Here is a 17621-nt window from a genome sequence, read left to right as displayed (position 1 = left end):
CGCCACAGCCGAAGAGCTTGGAGCGATGGCTCCGCTGTCCAATAGACGGTCCGAAAAGGAGCCAATGGCTTGGTCTTGGGAAGACAGAGGCGGTGCAAAGGAGGAGGAGGAGGAGGAGGAGAAGGAGGGTGGGGAAGCATGCAGACATCGCCTCCCCTTCCATCGCGCACAGTTCATCTGCAAAGCAAAGGAAACTGTGCAAGAGCGACAGGAAGCGCGCACCTAAGATTGAGAAATTATTTTGCAAGGCTGCTTGGAGGCGAAAGGGGAGGTGGGGCAGCCATCTCAGAAATGGATTTTGCAAGGAGCTGAGCTCTTTGCATCGCGCTCCTAGGCTGCCTCTTCTTGCCTTTCCCTCCTTCCCTCCCTCCTTCACCCCGCTCTCGATTCCCCCTTTGGACAGCAACACGTGCTGAAAGGGCCCCTCGAAGAGGTGAGTGCCGGGCGGGGTGGTTGATTTGGGAAAACGAAACTGGGTGGTGCTGGGAAGCCGGACTCCTGGGTTCCATGGGAAAGGATGAAGCGGGTTTTAGTGGCTCACCAGTATGGGGCCTAAGGCTAGGAGCCAGGGCTCCAGGGTTCCCTAGATCGGTGTCAAACATAGATGGGGCAATTTTATTTTATTTTTTGCTCAGGCATAAGATCTAGATAGGGAACAGATAACTTACCCTGGAGTATAGAGGGGATAAATAGGAGCCAGCACGTCTTGGTGCTCTATTTTCAGGTATTATACAGCGTAGTTATAGCCTTAAAATCACCCACCCGGGGTGTGCAGCGCCAGTCTCCCTGAACCCTGCTTTTTGATAGATCTCTTCCTCACCAGGGCTACATCATTGCATTCAGTGTCCCCCCCCCCATTTTAATCTGGTACTGTATGTGCGTACAACACCTACCTGAGGAATGACGCTACCACTTCTTTTCCCCTCTACTTTCCCAGAGGATTGTTAAATATATTCTTTGTTACATTCTTCATCAGATGAAAAACCCCACAGAAATATTTCCTGCTACCAAGGATTTTCCCCCTTTCATTTTGCGGTTGGTGGAGCCCTGGAAGTTGACCCATCTGTTTTGCTCCTAAACCGGCAAATGATTAGCTCTTACCTGTAACCCCAGATTTACTGGGGTTGTTTAGTGCTGTAAACTGGGGGAATGCATTCTGCATGTACCCAGAGGCTCTAAATTTAGGGCTGAATATTCTTCTTGCTCTACTACAGGAATTCTGCTGAAGCTTTTCCACTTTGGGTATCCTAACCCAGCCAACCTGGTGCCCTTCAGATGATGGAGAGCTGTATGGAGAGTGGGCAAGGAAGTATTTGGCAGAGGTTAAAGGAGCATTGCCATGATGTTTTCTAGAAAGTCTTCCAAGCACAATTATAGCTGTACACAAGGGAGAAATTAAGTAGGTGTCATTTCTTTTCCCAATGGAAAAAGAATTGACACAAGTTGTGCTTTGCTAAGAAATGAACAGATGCAATTACAACACCCCGGCATGTGGGCCTCTTCTGAAGGACCTCCAGCCTGCTCCACTGCCCAGCTGATACTGTCAGGAAGTTCCTCTTAATGTTTACCTGCTTCCCTGCAGATTTGGATAGTCTTGCCCCCAGGAGCAACAGGTAACAATTCTGCCCTGTCTTCTGCATGGCAGCCCTTCCATGTATGTGAAGACTGCTTGCTTAATCTTATATTCTCTAGGTTAAACCTCTCTGGCTCTGTTGTCCCATCTTATTAAAACAAAAAATAAAACCTGTAGCTCCACTCCAAATTCCTTGGACGTTTAAGAAACTAGTAATTTCATATCAGATTTTAGCTTTAGGCAAGTTCCTTAGGCAACTCTAACTCAGAGTTTTGTTCCTTTTCCTTTTGGCCCATGTTAACTGTTTTTATTCCTGCCTCCTATAATGTGCACTTCCCTCTGCACCACCAAGTCTCTCTGAACAGAGCACTTTCTCACCTGTAGCGGGGCATGTCAAGACGTCTGTTCACTCCCTCTCAAAGGATCATGGGAACTGTAGTTTAACACAGCTACAATTCCCAGCAACCTTAACAAACTACAGGTCCTGGGACTTTTCAGTGTACGGAGCCTTAGGGTCCCCCAACCTCTTCAGTGTCTCTTCAGCTTAATTTCTTATCTACTTCCTATTTTCCTGTCCTTTGCATAACACTCCTGTCTATATACCTCCATCTATTCCTCACACAGAAAACCACCCAACTTTCCAGGATTCTCTGCACTTTCTTCACCTAGCAGGGCTTCCTGCACCCTCTACCCCCACTTTAGTCCGTGTCTTTGCTCTCAGCAACAATACCCTTGCCTAGTTCAACAGCACACATGGCTTTCCCTCCCCCAGCAACTGATGTCAATGAAGGAGCCTTTGATGGAGGTGGGCCACGAAGCTGCAAATTTGCAGGGGGAATTGGAATCAGCCCCAGCATTTACCTCTGAATCCAGCAAAGGGAAGGAGATGTGTAGACATTGTGATGCAGGGATTCTCTCATCCCTACGTCGGATGGGCTTGGGTGGACATTAGCTGTTCCTCCAAAGGTTTGGGTAAGGCTTGCAAGTAATGAGTATTTGGAATTCTCCCCCTACCCAAGGGATGCCAGCAAAGTGGAATGGGCTGCAGTTGGCCTGCAAAACTATGCATGGTACAGGCCTGCTGCAAACTCTCGTCTAGTGATTCACTGGAGGGGAAGAGAGTGTGTGTGTGCGTCTTGCTCGACTCCTTAGATAGACACTTGCTTTTAATCTAGCTGAAGGATTCCTATTTAAATATAGAAAGCATAGGGTGGAGGAGTGAGGCGAGGGATTATAGGGAGACAAGGACATCAGCACAGAGGAACGGGGAGAAAGTGGCAGGGGTGGAGTGTGTGGAAACTGGTCTGGGTGTGTTCAGCTTCAGTCATCCCCAGCGAGGACAGGAGGAAAGGGGGGTTGCCTTGCAATCTATCTGTCTTTGTAAACGAAGCTCAGAATGTGGCAGGCTGGGAGCAAGGTAGAAAGAGAGCACCTGTACTTTTCAGAGTTGCACAAAATTGGTTTTTCCCCTCTTCCCTCCCTGTCCCTTTCCCCTTGTGTGTCGTGTTTCCCCCCAATATTATTACTGTAAGCCTGCAGACAGGGATTGTTCTTGTTTTAATTGATTGTACCTAAGCCACTCTGGGAGCCTTTTGGGCTGAAGAGTGGGGTACAAATACCATCAAATCAATCAATAAAAAGAGGGGGGGTTCCTCACCCAGCATGTCTTCTTGTTTTGTGCTGTGCAACTCTGAAAGGTGTGGTAGCCTGCAGCTGACAGTTCCTTCTGCGTGTGACTCAGTTGGTAGAGCATGAGACTCTCGGTGTTGTGGGTTTGAGCCCCACGTTGGGCAACAAGATTCCTGCATTGCAGGGGGTTGGACTAGATGACCCTCGTGGTCCCTTCCAACTCTACAAGCCTATGATTCTATTTCTTGCTCCACTCTCCTTCTTAGAAGAAAGCGAAGAGACCTGGCTCATACCCTTGACCCCTGTTTGGTCCCCACAAGCTGCCCCACCTTTCAGTAGCCTGGACAATCCATAGGGAAGATGCTTAAGAAAGCAGGTGGCCTTTTAACACACGTAACATCCTAAGGCCCCATCTGCATGATATGTATGATATCGCTTTAAATGAATATTATAGAAGTAGCCTTAGAATGGTATAAAGCTGGACTACTCCACCTGGGATGCTTTGAGTGGGGATTCCAGTCCCAAAATAGAGTTGCCAACTTTCTCCCCCTGGCAGTGCTCCTCTGTGCCTTTAACACAGGGATGGGGAGCCTGTGGTCCTCCAGATGTTGATGGACTACAACTCTAGGAACTCCTGGCCACCAGCTACATTGGCTAGGAATTGTATTTCAACAGCATCTGGAGGGCCACATGTTCCCCACCTAGCAGGCAGAAGTTGAACAGGTGGTGCCTTTCCTGCCACAGAGATGTAAAGGTAAAGGTACCCCTGCCCGTACGGGCCAGTCTTGACAGACTCTGGGGTTGTGCGCCCATCTCACTTAAGAGGCCAGGGGCCAGCGCTGTCCGGAGACACTTCCGGGTCACGTGGCCAGTGTGACAAAGCTGCATCTGGCGAGCCAGAGCTGCACACGGAAAAGCCGTTTACCTTCCCGCTGGTAAGCGGTCCCTATTTATCTACTTGCACCCGGAGGTGCTTTCGAACTGCTAGGTTGGCAGGCGCTGGGACAGAGCAGCGGGAGCGCACCCCGCCGCAGGGATTCGAACTGCCGACCTTTTGATCGGCAAGTCCTAGGCGCTGAGGCTTTAACCCACAGCGCCACCTGCGTCCCTGCCACAGAGATGTAGCGATAGAATAAAAATCAGCTGTTATATTTCTGCTGGCTGGACATCAGGCAAGGGTGGCTAACCTGCAGTTCTTTAGGTGTTGCAGGACTACAACTCCCTGACTATTGTTTATGGTGGTTGGGGCTGATGGGAATTGCAGTCTCAACACCTGGAAGGCCACAATTTACTCCTGTGTTAAAGGCATAGGAATGCTGTTTGGGGAAGGGCCATGATTAGGGGTGATGAGTTGCATTCCCGTAATTCCACAAGCTCCCCATCCCTACCGTAAGATTTGCAGAAGTACAAAAAGACCCCCCTTCAAATAAGAGTCCCTAAGATCCTTTCTGGAAACAGGGGATAAAAGAAATTGGGGACATTATTGGGGAAACTGTGACCCTAGACACTAAATATTTTTTATTATAATTGTTTGAAAGGGGTAATGTTTCTCTTGCTGAGAAAGTTTACTTGCTGGTTGCAACCAGATGGATCATCTCACAAGGCTAGAGGGAAGCGTCATATGTTACTTCAGATGGATGGTATTCAGAAATGCTTTTTACTGGTGTCTCACAAAAACCTAACTCATTACTTAAGACTTATTTGAAGCCAAGCTGCACCAGAGGACTTTGCAGCAGTCTGGTGGAAGTTTATAATCTGTATAAACAAACCACCACATCCAACTATTAATCCTTCTACGTATGAGGTTATTTGGTGGAATTTGCAGACTTTCATCATTAGTTTCCATAAGTTTTTCTCTCCAGCAACCTGAAACTTGGGTGAGAATGGAATGGAGCAGTGTTCTTCAACCTTGTGTCCCCATTTGTTGTTGGACTACGACTCCCATCATCCCTGCCCCTTGGCTAAGCTGACTGGGGATGATGGGAGTTGAATGTCAACAATATCTGGAAGGCGACTGAGTTAGAGAACTGAGGAGAAGCCCTCCACACAGGCAAGATTTCATTCCAGGTTTCATCCTGTCATGACTGGTAGCCATTGACTAATACAGTGAGAGCCTGCATGGTGTAACTGTTAGAGTGCTGGATTAGGAACTGGCAAACAGGGTTTGAATCCCCATGCAGCCATGAAGCTCCCTGGGTGAGCTTGTGCTAGTCCCTGTTTCTCGGAGTTGTTGTGAGGATAAAACAAGGAGAGGAGAACCATGTAAACTTCCTTGAGCTCCTTGGAACAAAATAAAGACTCGGGTGGTGCTGTGGGTTAAACCACAGAGCCTAGGACTTGCTGATCAGAATGTCGGCGGTTTGAATCCCCGCAACAGGGAGAGCTCCCGTTGCTCAGTCCCTGCTCCTGCCAACCTAGCAGTTCAAAAGCATGTCAAAGTGCAAGTAGATAAATAGGTACCGCTCCGGAGGGAAGGTAAACGGCGTTTCCGTGCGCTGCTCTGGTTCTCCAGAAGTGGCTTAGTCATGCTGGCCACATGACCCGGAAGCTGTATGGCGGCTCCCTCGGCCAATAAAGCGAGATGAGCACTGCAACCCCAAAGTCGGTCATGACTGGACCTAATGGTCAAGGGTCCCTTTACCTTTACCTATAAATGTAATGAATAATACACCTGCCCTCTCTGAATTCACTTTCTTCCCTAAATTGCATAAATTAATCAGGCATTGTGTGTGAAGAGGTCCTGTCTTTCCTTTGTCCTGAATATATTGCTCATCCATTTCATTGGGTGACTATCCCCTCCCTCCCAGTCCCACCCCCACCCGAGTACTAGCATGCTGCAAGATTATTGCTTTACGCCACCATCCCTTAGGTTTTCCCTCCTTTGATACAAGAATCCAGGTGCCTTGACAACCTTGCTTTTACCTTTCTGGTATAATAGTAATATGCAGCCCCAAGCATCTGGGTCACTTCCTTCAAAGATATTCACCCTACCTCAAACCAGCTGCTGGACCAGTAGCACAGCCTTCTCCCTGGTTATTTCCAGTATTAATCTCTCCAAACCATTCTGCACAGCCTGTTCTGACTCTCTGCATCTCTTGCCAGCCACAATGTCACCCGATGAAGTCATCTACTTGGCAGTCCTTCTCGTTTCCATCCCCATCGGCTTCCTCTTCAAGAAAGGGGGTGAGTGCTAAATCTGGGTGGCCAGAGTGAGTTGGAGGAGATGACGTCATGTCTAAGGGGGTGGGGGACGACGACTGTTGCAGAGTCAGATTTAAGCAACCCAGCATTGCCCAAGGACTCCTAAGGCCCTGAGATGAAGTTCTTTCTTCTGATATGTTGCATTTATATAGCTGTCCATCTATGCGGCTGTGGTCTATGTGTGTGTTTTTAATGAAGTGATACAGAAATCTTGCTAATTCCCCGGGTAGCAGGCAAACAAAACAGACAAAAGCAATTCTCCAAAATACAAAATATCATGATTAGAAGTCAACAGTAAAAGGCCATAAAGCTTACCTGAGCAAATGAAGCAGCCCAGATTTAAAACACAATTTAAAAGCCTGGCTGAGTAAGAAAAGATGTTCACCTGGTGCTGAACAGACCACAGAGAAGACTCCAGGAGAGCCTTTTTGGGGAGCACATATTGCATGGTCAGAGTGGCACTACCAAAAATACCCTCTCCTTGGTAGGGACACCTGTCGCTAGACTTCTGAAGGGGATCTTAAGGTCCCAAGCTGTTTTGGGCTCTATTGATTAAAATTAGCACTTTAAACTGGGTCTCTAAATGGACTGGGAGGCAGTGTAGCTGTCAAAGTCCTGGCATAATAAGATAAAAATGCCCAGTTGCGGAGAATGCAGTATTCTGCTCAGTGTGGATTTTACTATTCCAGGGCTGTAATGACAGGAGAATCTGCAGCCTTAGTAGAATTTTGTGCACCTTTAAAAGGTACAAGAGTCTGCACTGGTTGCTAGTATGTTTCTGCTCTGAATTCAAGCCCTTATCAGTAGCACATAAAGGTGTTGAATGTTATTCATTGAGGGTGTAGTGTTCTCCAGCCCAGAGTCCTTGGATTAAGGATAGGCTATAAACTTTTAAAATAGATAAAATAATTAATAAGAATGGAATATTCCATTTGGGTTTTTTCTGGGGGTGAAGGATTGCCGGGGGGGAGTGCAAACAAGAAATGGGGACTCCAAAAAGCTGCCTTATTCAAGATAAAAGTATTTATCCCTTTAGTTTAATATTCTGTGCTTCGGAGCAGCTCTCAGTGGTCTTGGGCAGAAGTCTTTTCCTTCACTTACTATCTGATCTTGAACATGAAGTTCTGAAATGGGAATTGACTGAATGGTTGTGCTGGGGGGTGTCCTGTGCATGTAAATATTTTGCTTTAACACCAAGGTCTAATCTCTCTTTCCCCGCATTCTCCTTTGTTGAACTGACTTGCAATCCCTAACTCCCGAACCCACTGGGTTGGATCTGTTCACAATAGGGGAATTTTTTTCCATCTGCTTATTCCCCACAGACCTGAGGATCAAGCAGTTTGGAGGGGCAGCTGCGGGGCTCGTGCTCACGCTGGCCACCTGCCACATCCACACCCTCCACTCGCTTATCACCATCTTGGGGACTTGGCTGATAATCAACATCTCACCAAGGTAAGGAAGCTGGCAGATGGTGGAATGGGAAACATGGGGGGGGGTGCTTGTAGGTTGTGGCGGGCCAGGAGGCCTAGTAAGATGAATCAAGACACCTTGCAAACGTGGTTTGGTTGTTTGCAGGTGGCTACAGTTTAGCAGGCAAGGTTGAGATTGTGGGAATCGGATCTCCCGGAATTTCCACCTCTGAGGTTTGAAAAGTTGAAGCAATGTGGGGCTTAAGAGCAGGGCAGATAAGCCAGTGGTGCTCCAGAGGTTGGGCTACCACTGGCTATGCTGGCTAGGACTGATAGAAGTGGCAGTTGATTATCACATAGTAGGCCACAGACATTCCCCAGGTTTAGAGAAAAGAAGGTTTTGTCCCTTTTGACACAGAGACATAGAGCCAGGACCCTGAAAATGGGACAGACGTCTACCAGATTATTACTTTACTGTCGTTGTTGCTATATTTATTACCTGCCCTAAAGTCACAGGGCAGGTTACAAGAATTTTAAATTCAACATTAAAAACACACAGTTTGAAAAAAAAATACAGTCTAAGGAAAGAAATAGGGCAGGTCTTGAAAATGTGTATCTTCAGTAAATTTACAACATTAGGATATTGGTCAGTGAGAATGGAATTATTATTATTATTATTATTATTATTATTATTATTATTATTATTATTACCCTAATGTCGCAGGATGGATTACAACAACAAAAGCACAGTGTTAAAAATATACACCTCAAATGTCAAAAGCCAGGTTAAAGAGGTGTATCTTTAGCATTTGCCGAAAGCTGCATAAAGAAGATGCCAGACACACCTCTGTGGAGAACAATTCATTAAAGAATAATGAATAGTTCATTAATATTTACAGCCTTTTATCTGCTTCTCCCCTCTCACACACCAGGGCCTGTCACTACCTGACACTTGGCTGGACCTTTTCCTACCTTCTCTTTTTCCGCACAATCGCCTACTTTGGCTTCCCAGAGCCAACACCTTTCACCAATGCCGTGCAGCTCTTACTCACTCTCAAGGTAAGAGGGGCTGCGCTTTGGACGGGGGTATGGGGAAGGGGCTCCCTAGGAAGCTCGTTTCCCATGATGCCTTAATCTGTGTCTCCCAGATGGTGAGCTTAGCCAACGAAGTACAAGAACTCACTTGGGCGAAGAAACAGGATGTGACATCATTTGCCAAGAGTCCACTGATTGGCGTGATCCCTAAAATGCCCGGACTGGTGGAGATACTGTGCTACAGTTATTGCTATGTTGGGCTCATGACAGGTACCTGAGTTACCTAACAGAAAGCAGTGGTCAAACTGGCTAGGGTGAAATATGTGTACAGCACCGAATTCTAGGGATGAGTTTGTTTGTTTTTTAAATCATGGTTACCACAACTTTAGTCTGTATCCCTTCACCACAAATGATGACAGGAGAAAGAGGGTCTGGGGGTTCCCATTTTCTGTTTCGGTTTTCTTTTGAAGAGAAAGCAATGTAAGAGATAAGAACAGGAAGTCAAAAGAACCAAGCATATTTCACCTTTGCCTGTTGCTCTAATCGTCACAGCTGTTGACTTTTGGTTTTTTGTTTTGTGGCATGATTGTGTGTGTGTGTGTATCCATAGTAGCACTAGCATGCCTCTGACCCTTGGTGTTTATGGAAATAATATGCCTTTCTTCCTCTCTCCATTCATTATCTTTGTGTGTCTTTCCAGTTCATGTGTGGTAACGTTGATTGTTCTTTCCTTTTCTGCTTTGTGAGAACAGCACGAAAATATCCGAACGCTACTTCTGCGACAGATAATGAGGGCTTGGAATGAATGCTGAGATCCTGCAGGTTCTGCTTACGGCACCAGATCCTGTGAGAAGACATAGGGCTAGGCCACAGGGCGCATCAGACTCTTACCCAGCACCCAAGCTACAGCTCCTCTTAAGACTTAAGTTATTAAGATGTGTGGTTGCATGAGAGGCTTTTGTGTGTCTTGGTTTTTCTGAGGAACAATTCATTTCTGTCTGCTCATTGATCTCAATTTCTTTTCTTTTGCACCTAGGCCCGTTTTTTCGCTACCGCACTTACCACGATTGGCTGAACCAGCCTAACTCCACAATCATCCCTAGCTGGAAACCGCTGCTTTCGAGAATGAAAATGATCCCCATCTTTGGGGTCTTTTTCCTGGTGGCATCTCACTTCTTCCCCCTCCAATATGTCCGCAGCGACGCCTTCTACGAACGGGGACTTCTGTTCCGAATCTTCTACATGATACCCATCTTCTTCGTCTTCCGCATGCGCTTCTATGTCGCCTGGCTCTGCGCTGAATGCGCCTGCATTTCTGCTGCCTTCGGTGCCTATCCAACCACCGCCAAATCACGGTCAGGCGGTGGGCCCACTGTGGAATATGTGCCGATCAGCAGGTTAGTCACGGAGATGTTCCCTGTCTGCAGTAGAAGATGGGCTAGATTTAGAGAATGGCATGGAACTGTCCTGCCCCCAGAAGGCAAGGTGCCATATTCTGACACTAGCTAAATCTTCTATATAGTCTTCAAGGGTAGCCCAATGTAGAGAGCACTGCAGTAGTCAATTCATGAGAGTATTAAGATGTTCTTGTTTTGTTTACATTTCTAAAGCAACTCGGATGAAGGGGGAGCGTCCAGCATCACCTATGATTATGAGACAATCAAGAACATTGATCCACATGGCACTGACTTCTGTGTCAAGGTGAAGGATGGCATGCGCTACTGGAATATGACTGTCCAGTGGTGGTTGGCGCAGTACATTTACAAAAGCGCACCCGTCCGGTCCTATGTCTTAAGGTGAGCAAAGCCGTACTATTGGGGGGTATGGGGGAGATAGCCTGTTGGGGTGGATTGGTGTGAAGGTGGACTCTGAGGTTCTGAGATGAATTGCAGGGAAGGTTCTTCTGGGAACAGCCAGTAAAGAGGATTCTGGGATACATGGTTGGTTGGTTGATTTGAAGACAGGTAGAGTAGAGAAATGCAGGCATGAGGGGGTGTAGCATAAATATGCAGGTGAGAGTTAGGTGAGCAATAGTGAGTAAAGAACTAAATGTTGAGCCAAAAATATTATTGCAACCTTGGATGGTGCAGTGGAACATTCTGGAATACAGTGGTACCTTTGGTTGTGAACGGGATCTGTTCTGGAGGTCTGGCTGTATCCTGAAGTTTTCGCAACTGGAGAGACTGCTTCTGTGCATGCATGCGCGGTGGTAGAACGCTTCTGCACATGCGCGAGTGGCGAAATGCTTCCAGGTTTGCCACTTTCACAACCCAAAGGTTACGTTACCTGAGGGTAACATAACGCGAGGTTCCACTGTAGATGGAGAAAGCAAGGCAGTTGGCATGAAAGACTATGAAACGGTAGGAGTTGGTATATTCCTCCCCACCTGCTCCAGTTGTCACCCGAGTCCCTCCAAGAGTTGCCCTCAAGGGCTTAAGGGCCCAGTCGCAAGTCTTTCACCCATGTTGTCAACCCAAGAGAGCAGGGCTGTGGATGCAGCAGGGTCCAAACAAACCAAGGTTCAGTGCAGAGACTCCATCTGTCCAATTAAAGTACAACACGGCAAAGCAGTGTTCACACATTAGAAGTTTATGAAATTATGCATGGCATGGAGAAAATGGATAGAGAAAAATTTTTCTTTCATGACATTGAAATCATGGACGCCCAACAAAGCTGAATGTTGGAAGATTCAGGACAGGTAAAGTCCTTGTTCACACAATGCGTTGTTTTACTATGGCACTTGCTCCCACAGGAGGTATGTGACAGCCAGCAACTTAGATGGCTTTGAAAGAAGATTAGACAGATTCATGGAGGTCAAGTGCCTATTGTCCACAATGGCTATTCCTCAACAGTTGGAGGCAGTAATGCTTCTAAACCGCAGTTGCTTGAAACCACAGGAGGGGAGGGGATATTCTTATAGCAAAGCAAGGAAGCTAAAATCAGTGCCGTGAGCCAGAGACTTGTGCCATTTCCAGCAGCTGGAAGATTCAAGAGGGAGGCCTTATATACTGTGGCATCCTAAACCACACTCCTAAACAGCAGTTGGCATTGAAGGGCCTAAGCCTTCAGGGGGCCCTGCCAGTTCCTCAAGGTCCTCGGTCTCTGGTGTTTCTGCTTCATCCTCTGCAGGTCTGCATAACATGACTTAAGGATGTGAGGCTGGTGTCAAGTAGCTATAGTGTTTTTGTTTTTCTGATGCCTATCCTGAGGAATTCCTTGCAAGTGAGGTCCGTCAGGCTCCATCACTATATTTTGTCAGGCGATTGGTGACAACCTGGCTTTTTGAAAAGGCCATTGGGTTAATTGTGTCATCTCGCTGACTCAGTTCTATGTTTCAGTATAGAAAATTTAAAAATAAAAAAGTATCAGACATAGTATTGTTACTGTTCTTGGCAGAGTGTGAATAGCTGATTGGCTGTGGGCCAAGAGAGGAAGATCTGGCAGAAGTGTAGGAGATCAGCAACTTGGTTGTAGATAAGCTGAACTAGGAAGGCAACAAAATATAAAGGGAGGCTTGGCTTGAGAGCTGCAGTGAAGGATTCTGGGATTGACTTGACCAATGTGTAACAACAGCAATGGAGGAGTCAAGGACTGATAAGTGGGAAAGTGTGAGGAGAAATGGTGAAGGATTCTGGGATATGTACTGGAATTGGCCTGAGGGGAGGATTCTCGGACTGAGAAGGCTCTCTTTCTTCCTAGGAGCGCCTGGACCATGCTCATCTCTGCATACTGGCATGGGATTCACCCCGGCTACTACCTCAGCTTCCTTACCATCCCACTCTGCCTAGCAGCTGAGGGGGCGATGGAGAGCGGCTTCTTGAGGCACCTGACCCCTGCCGGCCGTCTCTATGGCGACTGGGTGCAGTGGTTCCTGAAGATGAGGGCCTACGACTACATGTGCATGGGCTTTGTGCTGCTCACCTTTGAGGACACCGTCCGCTACTGGAGCTCCATCTATTATTGCATCCACTTGGGGGCATTGGCCATCTTCCTGCTGGGGAAAGGGCTGGGGCTCCAGAGAGGGCAAGCCTCCCAGAAGGACAAAGATGGCGCTTTGGAGAAACCCCAGCGGCAGGAGTGATGCGGCTGAGGCAAGGCCGACATAAGCCCGCAATGTGGAGTGCTGCCGAAGGCCCTGGAGGCTAAGGGAGCAGATGAGACTCAACATAAGACTTGTTTTTTTAACGTGTGTTTCATCGTTGAAACCATCATTGAGGATCCGACTATAAGGAACCGGGAGTTGTGTCTCGAAAACTCAGCTCCTCACTTGTTCTAATACCTGAGGACTTAGGAATACCATAACCCAGTGCCACCTCACTTGGCACCAGTGTTTCTGGGAACTCCCAGAAATCTTATCTTCTAACACCTTTGACTATTAGATTTTCCTACTGGCTTTTGTTCACCTGCCAAGAAAGGTCAGAAGTCCTGGCTCCTAGCATCTCTCCAGAACTTGCTTCCTCTTTCTTTTTTTCTTTCTTTTTTTATAAACCCCAAACACACCCATGTTACAGGAAGAGAAACTGGGACTTTGTAAGAATGAGCAGAGCTCCATTCCTATCCTCATTGCCATCCGTTCCCAGCTCTCACCTTGGAAGTGGGGGTTTACTGCCACAATTGTACGCTTTAAAGTGTATGTGGCAGTGGGAAGAGAATATTGCAGATTTGCTTCTGGGTAGTAGGTCATCTGAGGATACTAAGGTAAAAACACCGGCTCCCTCGGCCTGAAAGCAAGATGAGGGCTGCAACCCCATAGTCACCTTTGGCAGGACTTAACTGTCCAGGGGTCCTTTACTTTTACCTTTTACTAAGGTAAATAAAAGCCCCAACTTCCTTCAGGGAACTCTGCAAAAACCTGTGAGGCTGTTGCTTTGCCCCCAGTCAGTGATTTCCACCACCCCCACTCCCGAAGGAAAACAGGAGTGTGATTCTTGGAGGTGTAAAGACACCTCTGGGTTGAGGAGTTTAGCTCGGTAAGGCTAATGCTTTAAGTACTGTGGAATGGGAGAAGCCGAAACTAAAAAGCAAGATGAAATTTTGCACGCTACATCAGCCACATTTAAAAATCTATCAGTGGTGATCTTCAGTTAAAGGGAGCTGGTTCAAGTGGCAGCAAATGTAAGCTTGTGGCTTGCAGAATTTGCTTTAGGACACACAAATTCTTGTCTCGAGGTTCTAAAACTTTTATGTATGTTGGGTTGGGAGCCCTGTGGGTGTTACACTGCAGAACCCATGACTTGACTGTCTGTATTTTTTTTGCCTGCCTCATGGATTACGTCTTTGCATTCTGAAGAAAGTAAGGTGTAAAACAGCTCATCTCTATAAACATTGCGATCCAGGTCTGATGCAGCTTTATTGGAAGCCTGAATGTGAAATAAAAACCTTTTTTTATAAAAAAAAGAACCATCTCTTATTTATTCAGCTCCTTGCTTATCCTCCAGAGGGCAGTAAATGACAATCCCCAAGCCTTGGAAATAGTGTTCTCTTTATTGCTATTGCAAATAATTGGATTTCAGCAGTTCCCAGCATAGAAATAATTGCCACATGTAATTTGAAAGTGGACTTCTATTAACTGCAAGAATCCTTCCCTGGACATATAAAGCAACTCTGTTTTCCTGCTGCTATCTCAGGTCCAGTGATGGCTGATGCCCATTTGTGATTGGTAGGATGCAAGGCAAGGAGCCCAAGTGGTAGGTAGAGCCAGGGAACCAGCGTCTGCCAGTGTGTTTTCTTGTTTTTCTTCCCTGTTATGGATGCTTTGAGATCCCTGCATTGCCGGGGGTTGGACTAGATGACCCTTGGGGTGCCTTCCAACTTTACAATTCTATGACTTCTACAACAGTTAACACTGAGACTGAGGAGGAGGAAGCTGGCAGACAATACTATCCCCTGTACTGGGCTGTAAGTAAGAAGGCAGGCAGGTGGGGCTGAGGGCACACCGAGGATGGTGTAGCAGTGCCCCATTTGCTCTAATGGTCCAGCCTTTGCTGCAGCCAGATCTCACTTTTTATTATGTGTAAGCAGCAGTAATCCCAGAATCCTTTGCTGTTTTGCCTTTCCAGTTCAAATCGGCTCGTCGCATGTCTTACTGTTCAACCAAATCCCCCAACACTTCTATCAGTATCAGAAGCCTCTGCAGCTTCACCTTTTCCATGTCAGACGATGATGCCGTGTGGATATGTGTGCTTTTTTAAAGGGCCCTTCTGGTGACTTTACTATTAAAAGACCGAAAGCGGCTGCGCACATTATTTGATTAGACATAAGCCTTACGATATCTTAAAGAGTATACAGTGGTACCTCGGGTTACATACGCTTCAGGTTACATACGCTTCAGGTTACAGACTCTGCTAACCCAGAAATAGTACCTCGGGTTAAGAAATTTGCTTCAGGTTGAGAACAGAAATCGTGCAGCGGTGGCACAGCGGCAGCAGGAGGCCCCATTAGCTAAAGTGGTGCTTCAGGTTAAGTACAGTTTCAGGTTCAGTACGGACCTCTGGAACGAATTAAGTACTTAACCCGAGGTACCACTGTATACACACTCAAGTGCGTCATGTGTGAATGTGACAAAACAGCAAACAGATGCATTACAAACACATGCTTGTCAACTTCCTGTGGTTTGAGACTGCATAGTACCTCAAACGGCCTGATTTCTATTTTGAACAAATTTTTTAAAAAGTGTTTCCAAAGGGTCAACATACACACACTATTCCAGAGGCAATTATACCACTTTTAAAAGGTCTTGTGGTAAAGATAAACATCTCTTTGCCACTGCTACTGCTTCTAGGCTTCAGGTCTGTTTGTTGCCAAGTTACTGCCTTTGTTCATGGGACAAGCTATCCGGAGAAATCATTAATCCATGCCCAGCCTTGTCTTAGTTCCTTGTTCCTTGTTCCTTCTGCTGGCAAGAGTAAAGTGCACTGAACAGAAACTAGAGAAATACAACCTGCAGCCATGGGCGATAGCCAGGAAAGCAGTTATGAGAGGAGAGAATACAAAGCAGGTATGTGGTGGGCTTTCCCCCCTATAGATTGCTGGTTTGATCTGGGACTGACTGGTCACAAAAATCCTCTAGCTTTTGAAATCTGTTGTTACTCTACCACTGTCATCGCCTGATCTGGAAGCATTGTGTGCTTCTGCAAACAGAATCCTGGAAGGGGTTGGAATGCGATTTAATTAAAAGCGTATCTGAAAGTGGGAGAATGGAATCAGCTTCCATTTGCAGGGCCACTTTAAAAAAAAAGACTTCTGAGGAAAACTCATCAGCAGTTGGGGAACCTCTGGTTCACTATGATCGACTTCAGGGAGGGGGTGGTATAAACATATCAGGCCCTCTTAAGGAGAGATGCTGTGGAACTTGACAACAAGCTTATAGATAGAATCTGGGACCTTCTAGTGAAGGGCATGTAATGGTAATAATAACAGCCCCCAGAGCTACAATTCCCAGAGTGGTTTAACAATCCTCCTTCACAGGAGAACCGGGAACTGTAGCCATGGGAGGGGAATAAGGAGATCTCTGAACAATTCTCAGCACCCTTAACAGTTCCCAGAATTCTTTGGGGAAGCCATGACTGTTTAAAGTGGTGCCATCATGTTTTAAATGCATGGTGTCAGTGTGGCCTAGAAGGGGTCAGCAAACTTTTTCAGTAGGGGGCCGGTCCACTGTCCCTCAGACCTTGTGGGGGGCCAGACTATATTTTTTGGGGGGGGCGGGATGAATGAATTCCTATGCCCCACAAATAACCCAGAGATGCATTTTAAATGAAAGGAGACATTCTGTTCATGTAAAAACATGCTGATTCCCAGGCTGTCCATGGGCCAGATTTAGAAGGCGATTGGGCCGGATCCGGCCTCCGGGCCTTAGTTTGCCTACCCATGGCCTAGATAGTATATTGGGTTTTTCTATATGCATGCATTGATATCTAATGCAGGGTGCATTGAAAACGGGCTGCTGCTTCCTGAGCCATGAATGCCTCCTGTCTTATTCTGCTTCCTCTCTCCAGGGTCCAGCTGGGGTCGCCATGGCCCGCCATCTCTCTATCTCCAGCTGCCAAGCAACCAGACACTGCGTTTCCGTGGCAACAAGGCAGCAGCCTGGGGAGCCGCTTGGGAGGGGGCATCCGAACCTGAGGTTGACCCTCAGGAACTTGTCCCGGAATTTGTAGAAGGGGAGGAAGAGGAAGACAGCAAGCCACTGAAAGAGCTGCCCCTCTGCCTTGAGGAGAAACGGAAGCTCAGGTAGTGCCAGGACTCCTGGGTCCTTGAGAAGGGGGTGAGGACTGAGACTCAGAAAACCCAAGGTGCTGAAGGCTTGGGCAACCTGTGGCCCGAGGGCACATGCAACCCTCAGCTTAATTTAATGTAGATGTTGACTTTACCTGCATACACAACGTAACATTTAAAGCACATTCCCCTCCCCAAAGAATCATGGGAACTATAGTCTACCCCCTCACAGAGCTACAATTCCCAGCACCCTGAATATCAAATGGGGGTGACAGAAAAAGAGGGAGGAAAAAAGAGGGAGGAAAGAGGGAGAAAAAAAGGAGATGGCCGCGCCCACCTGTGGTTCTGACCAAACCCTTTTTCTCTGGCCCTTCCCCACCACCTGTATACAGCCCCTGACAGGAAAAGAAGACCCCAGGTTTTCCAAACATTCTCATGGGGTAGAGAAAAGGGAAGCAAGAATATCTGGGAAAGAGAATAAGTGTTTGATGAATTTCTTCTAAAAGACAGGTGTGTCCAGTTGGGGGGGGGGACACGGGTTGCAAGGGGAGGGGCGT

General features: G+C 47.0%; 2 protein-coding genes across 2 annotated transcripts in view; both read left to right on the top strand.

Annotated features, from left to right (window-relative positions):
• Nucleotides 1-116: 116 nt before the first annotated feature.
• MBOAT7 (membrane bound acylglycerophosphatidylinositol O-acyltransferase MBOAT7) lies at nt 117-13747 on the top strand. The gene is made up of 8 exons (XM_081886010.1): nt 117-433; nt 6305-6385; nt 7726-7855; nt 8745-8871; nt 8961-9117; nt 9884-10244; nt 10458-10643; nt 12547-13747. The coding sequence occupies exons 2-8, from the start codon at nt 6310-6312 to the stop codon at nt 12926-12928; spliced, it is 1419 nt and encodes a 472-aa protein (XP_081742136.1). The 5' UTR covers nt 117-433; nt 6305-6309; the 3' UTR covers nt 12929-13747.
• Nucleotides 13748-15628: 1881 nt separating this feature from the next.
• TMC4 (transmembrane channel like 4) overlaps nt 15629-17621 on the top strand; it is a 14487-nt gene continuing 12494 nt past the window's right edge. The window contains exons 1-3 of the mRNA XM_081885016.1: nt 15629-15844; nt 16845-17082; nt 17299-17332. Coding sequence (XP_081741142.1) covers nt 15796-15844; nt 16845-17082; nt 17299-17332 — 321 coding nt within the window. The 5' untranslated portion in view covers nt 15629-15795. The remainder of the gene's footprint in view (nt 15845-16844; nt 17083-17298; nt 17333-17621) is intronic.

The sequence above is a fragment of the Podarcis melisellensis genome (assembly GCF_964234715.1).
Source record: "Podarcis melisellensis genome assembly, chromosome: 13".
In the NCBI taxonomy this organism is placed as follows: Eukaryota; Metazoa; Chordata; class Lepidosauria; order Squamata; family Lacertidae; genus Podarcis; species Podarcis melisellensis.
The sequence above is the reverse complement of the archived record's forward strand: the minus strand, read 5'-3'. Positions and strand labels throughout refer to the sequence as shown.

Excerpts from the sequence above, each read along its gene's own strand:
- MBOAT7 (XM_081886010.1), top strand. The coding sequence starts at position 6,310 with ATGTCACCCGATGAAGTCATCTACTTGGCAGTCCTTCTCGTTTCCATC. Across the intron at positions 8,872-8,960 it reads AGCTCTTACTCACTCTCAAG|ATGGTGAGCTTAGCCAACGA; the intron begins GTAAGAGGGGCT and ends TGTGTCTCCCAG. Across the intron at positions 9,118-9,883 it reads CTATGTTGGGCTCATGACAG|GCCCGTTTTTTCGCTACCGC; the intron begins GTACCTGAGTTA and ends TTTTGCACCTAG.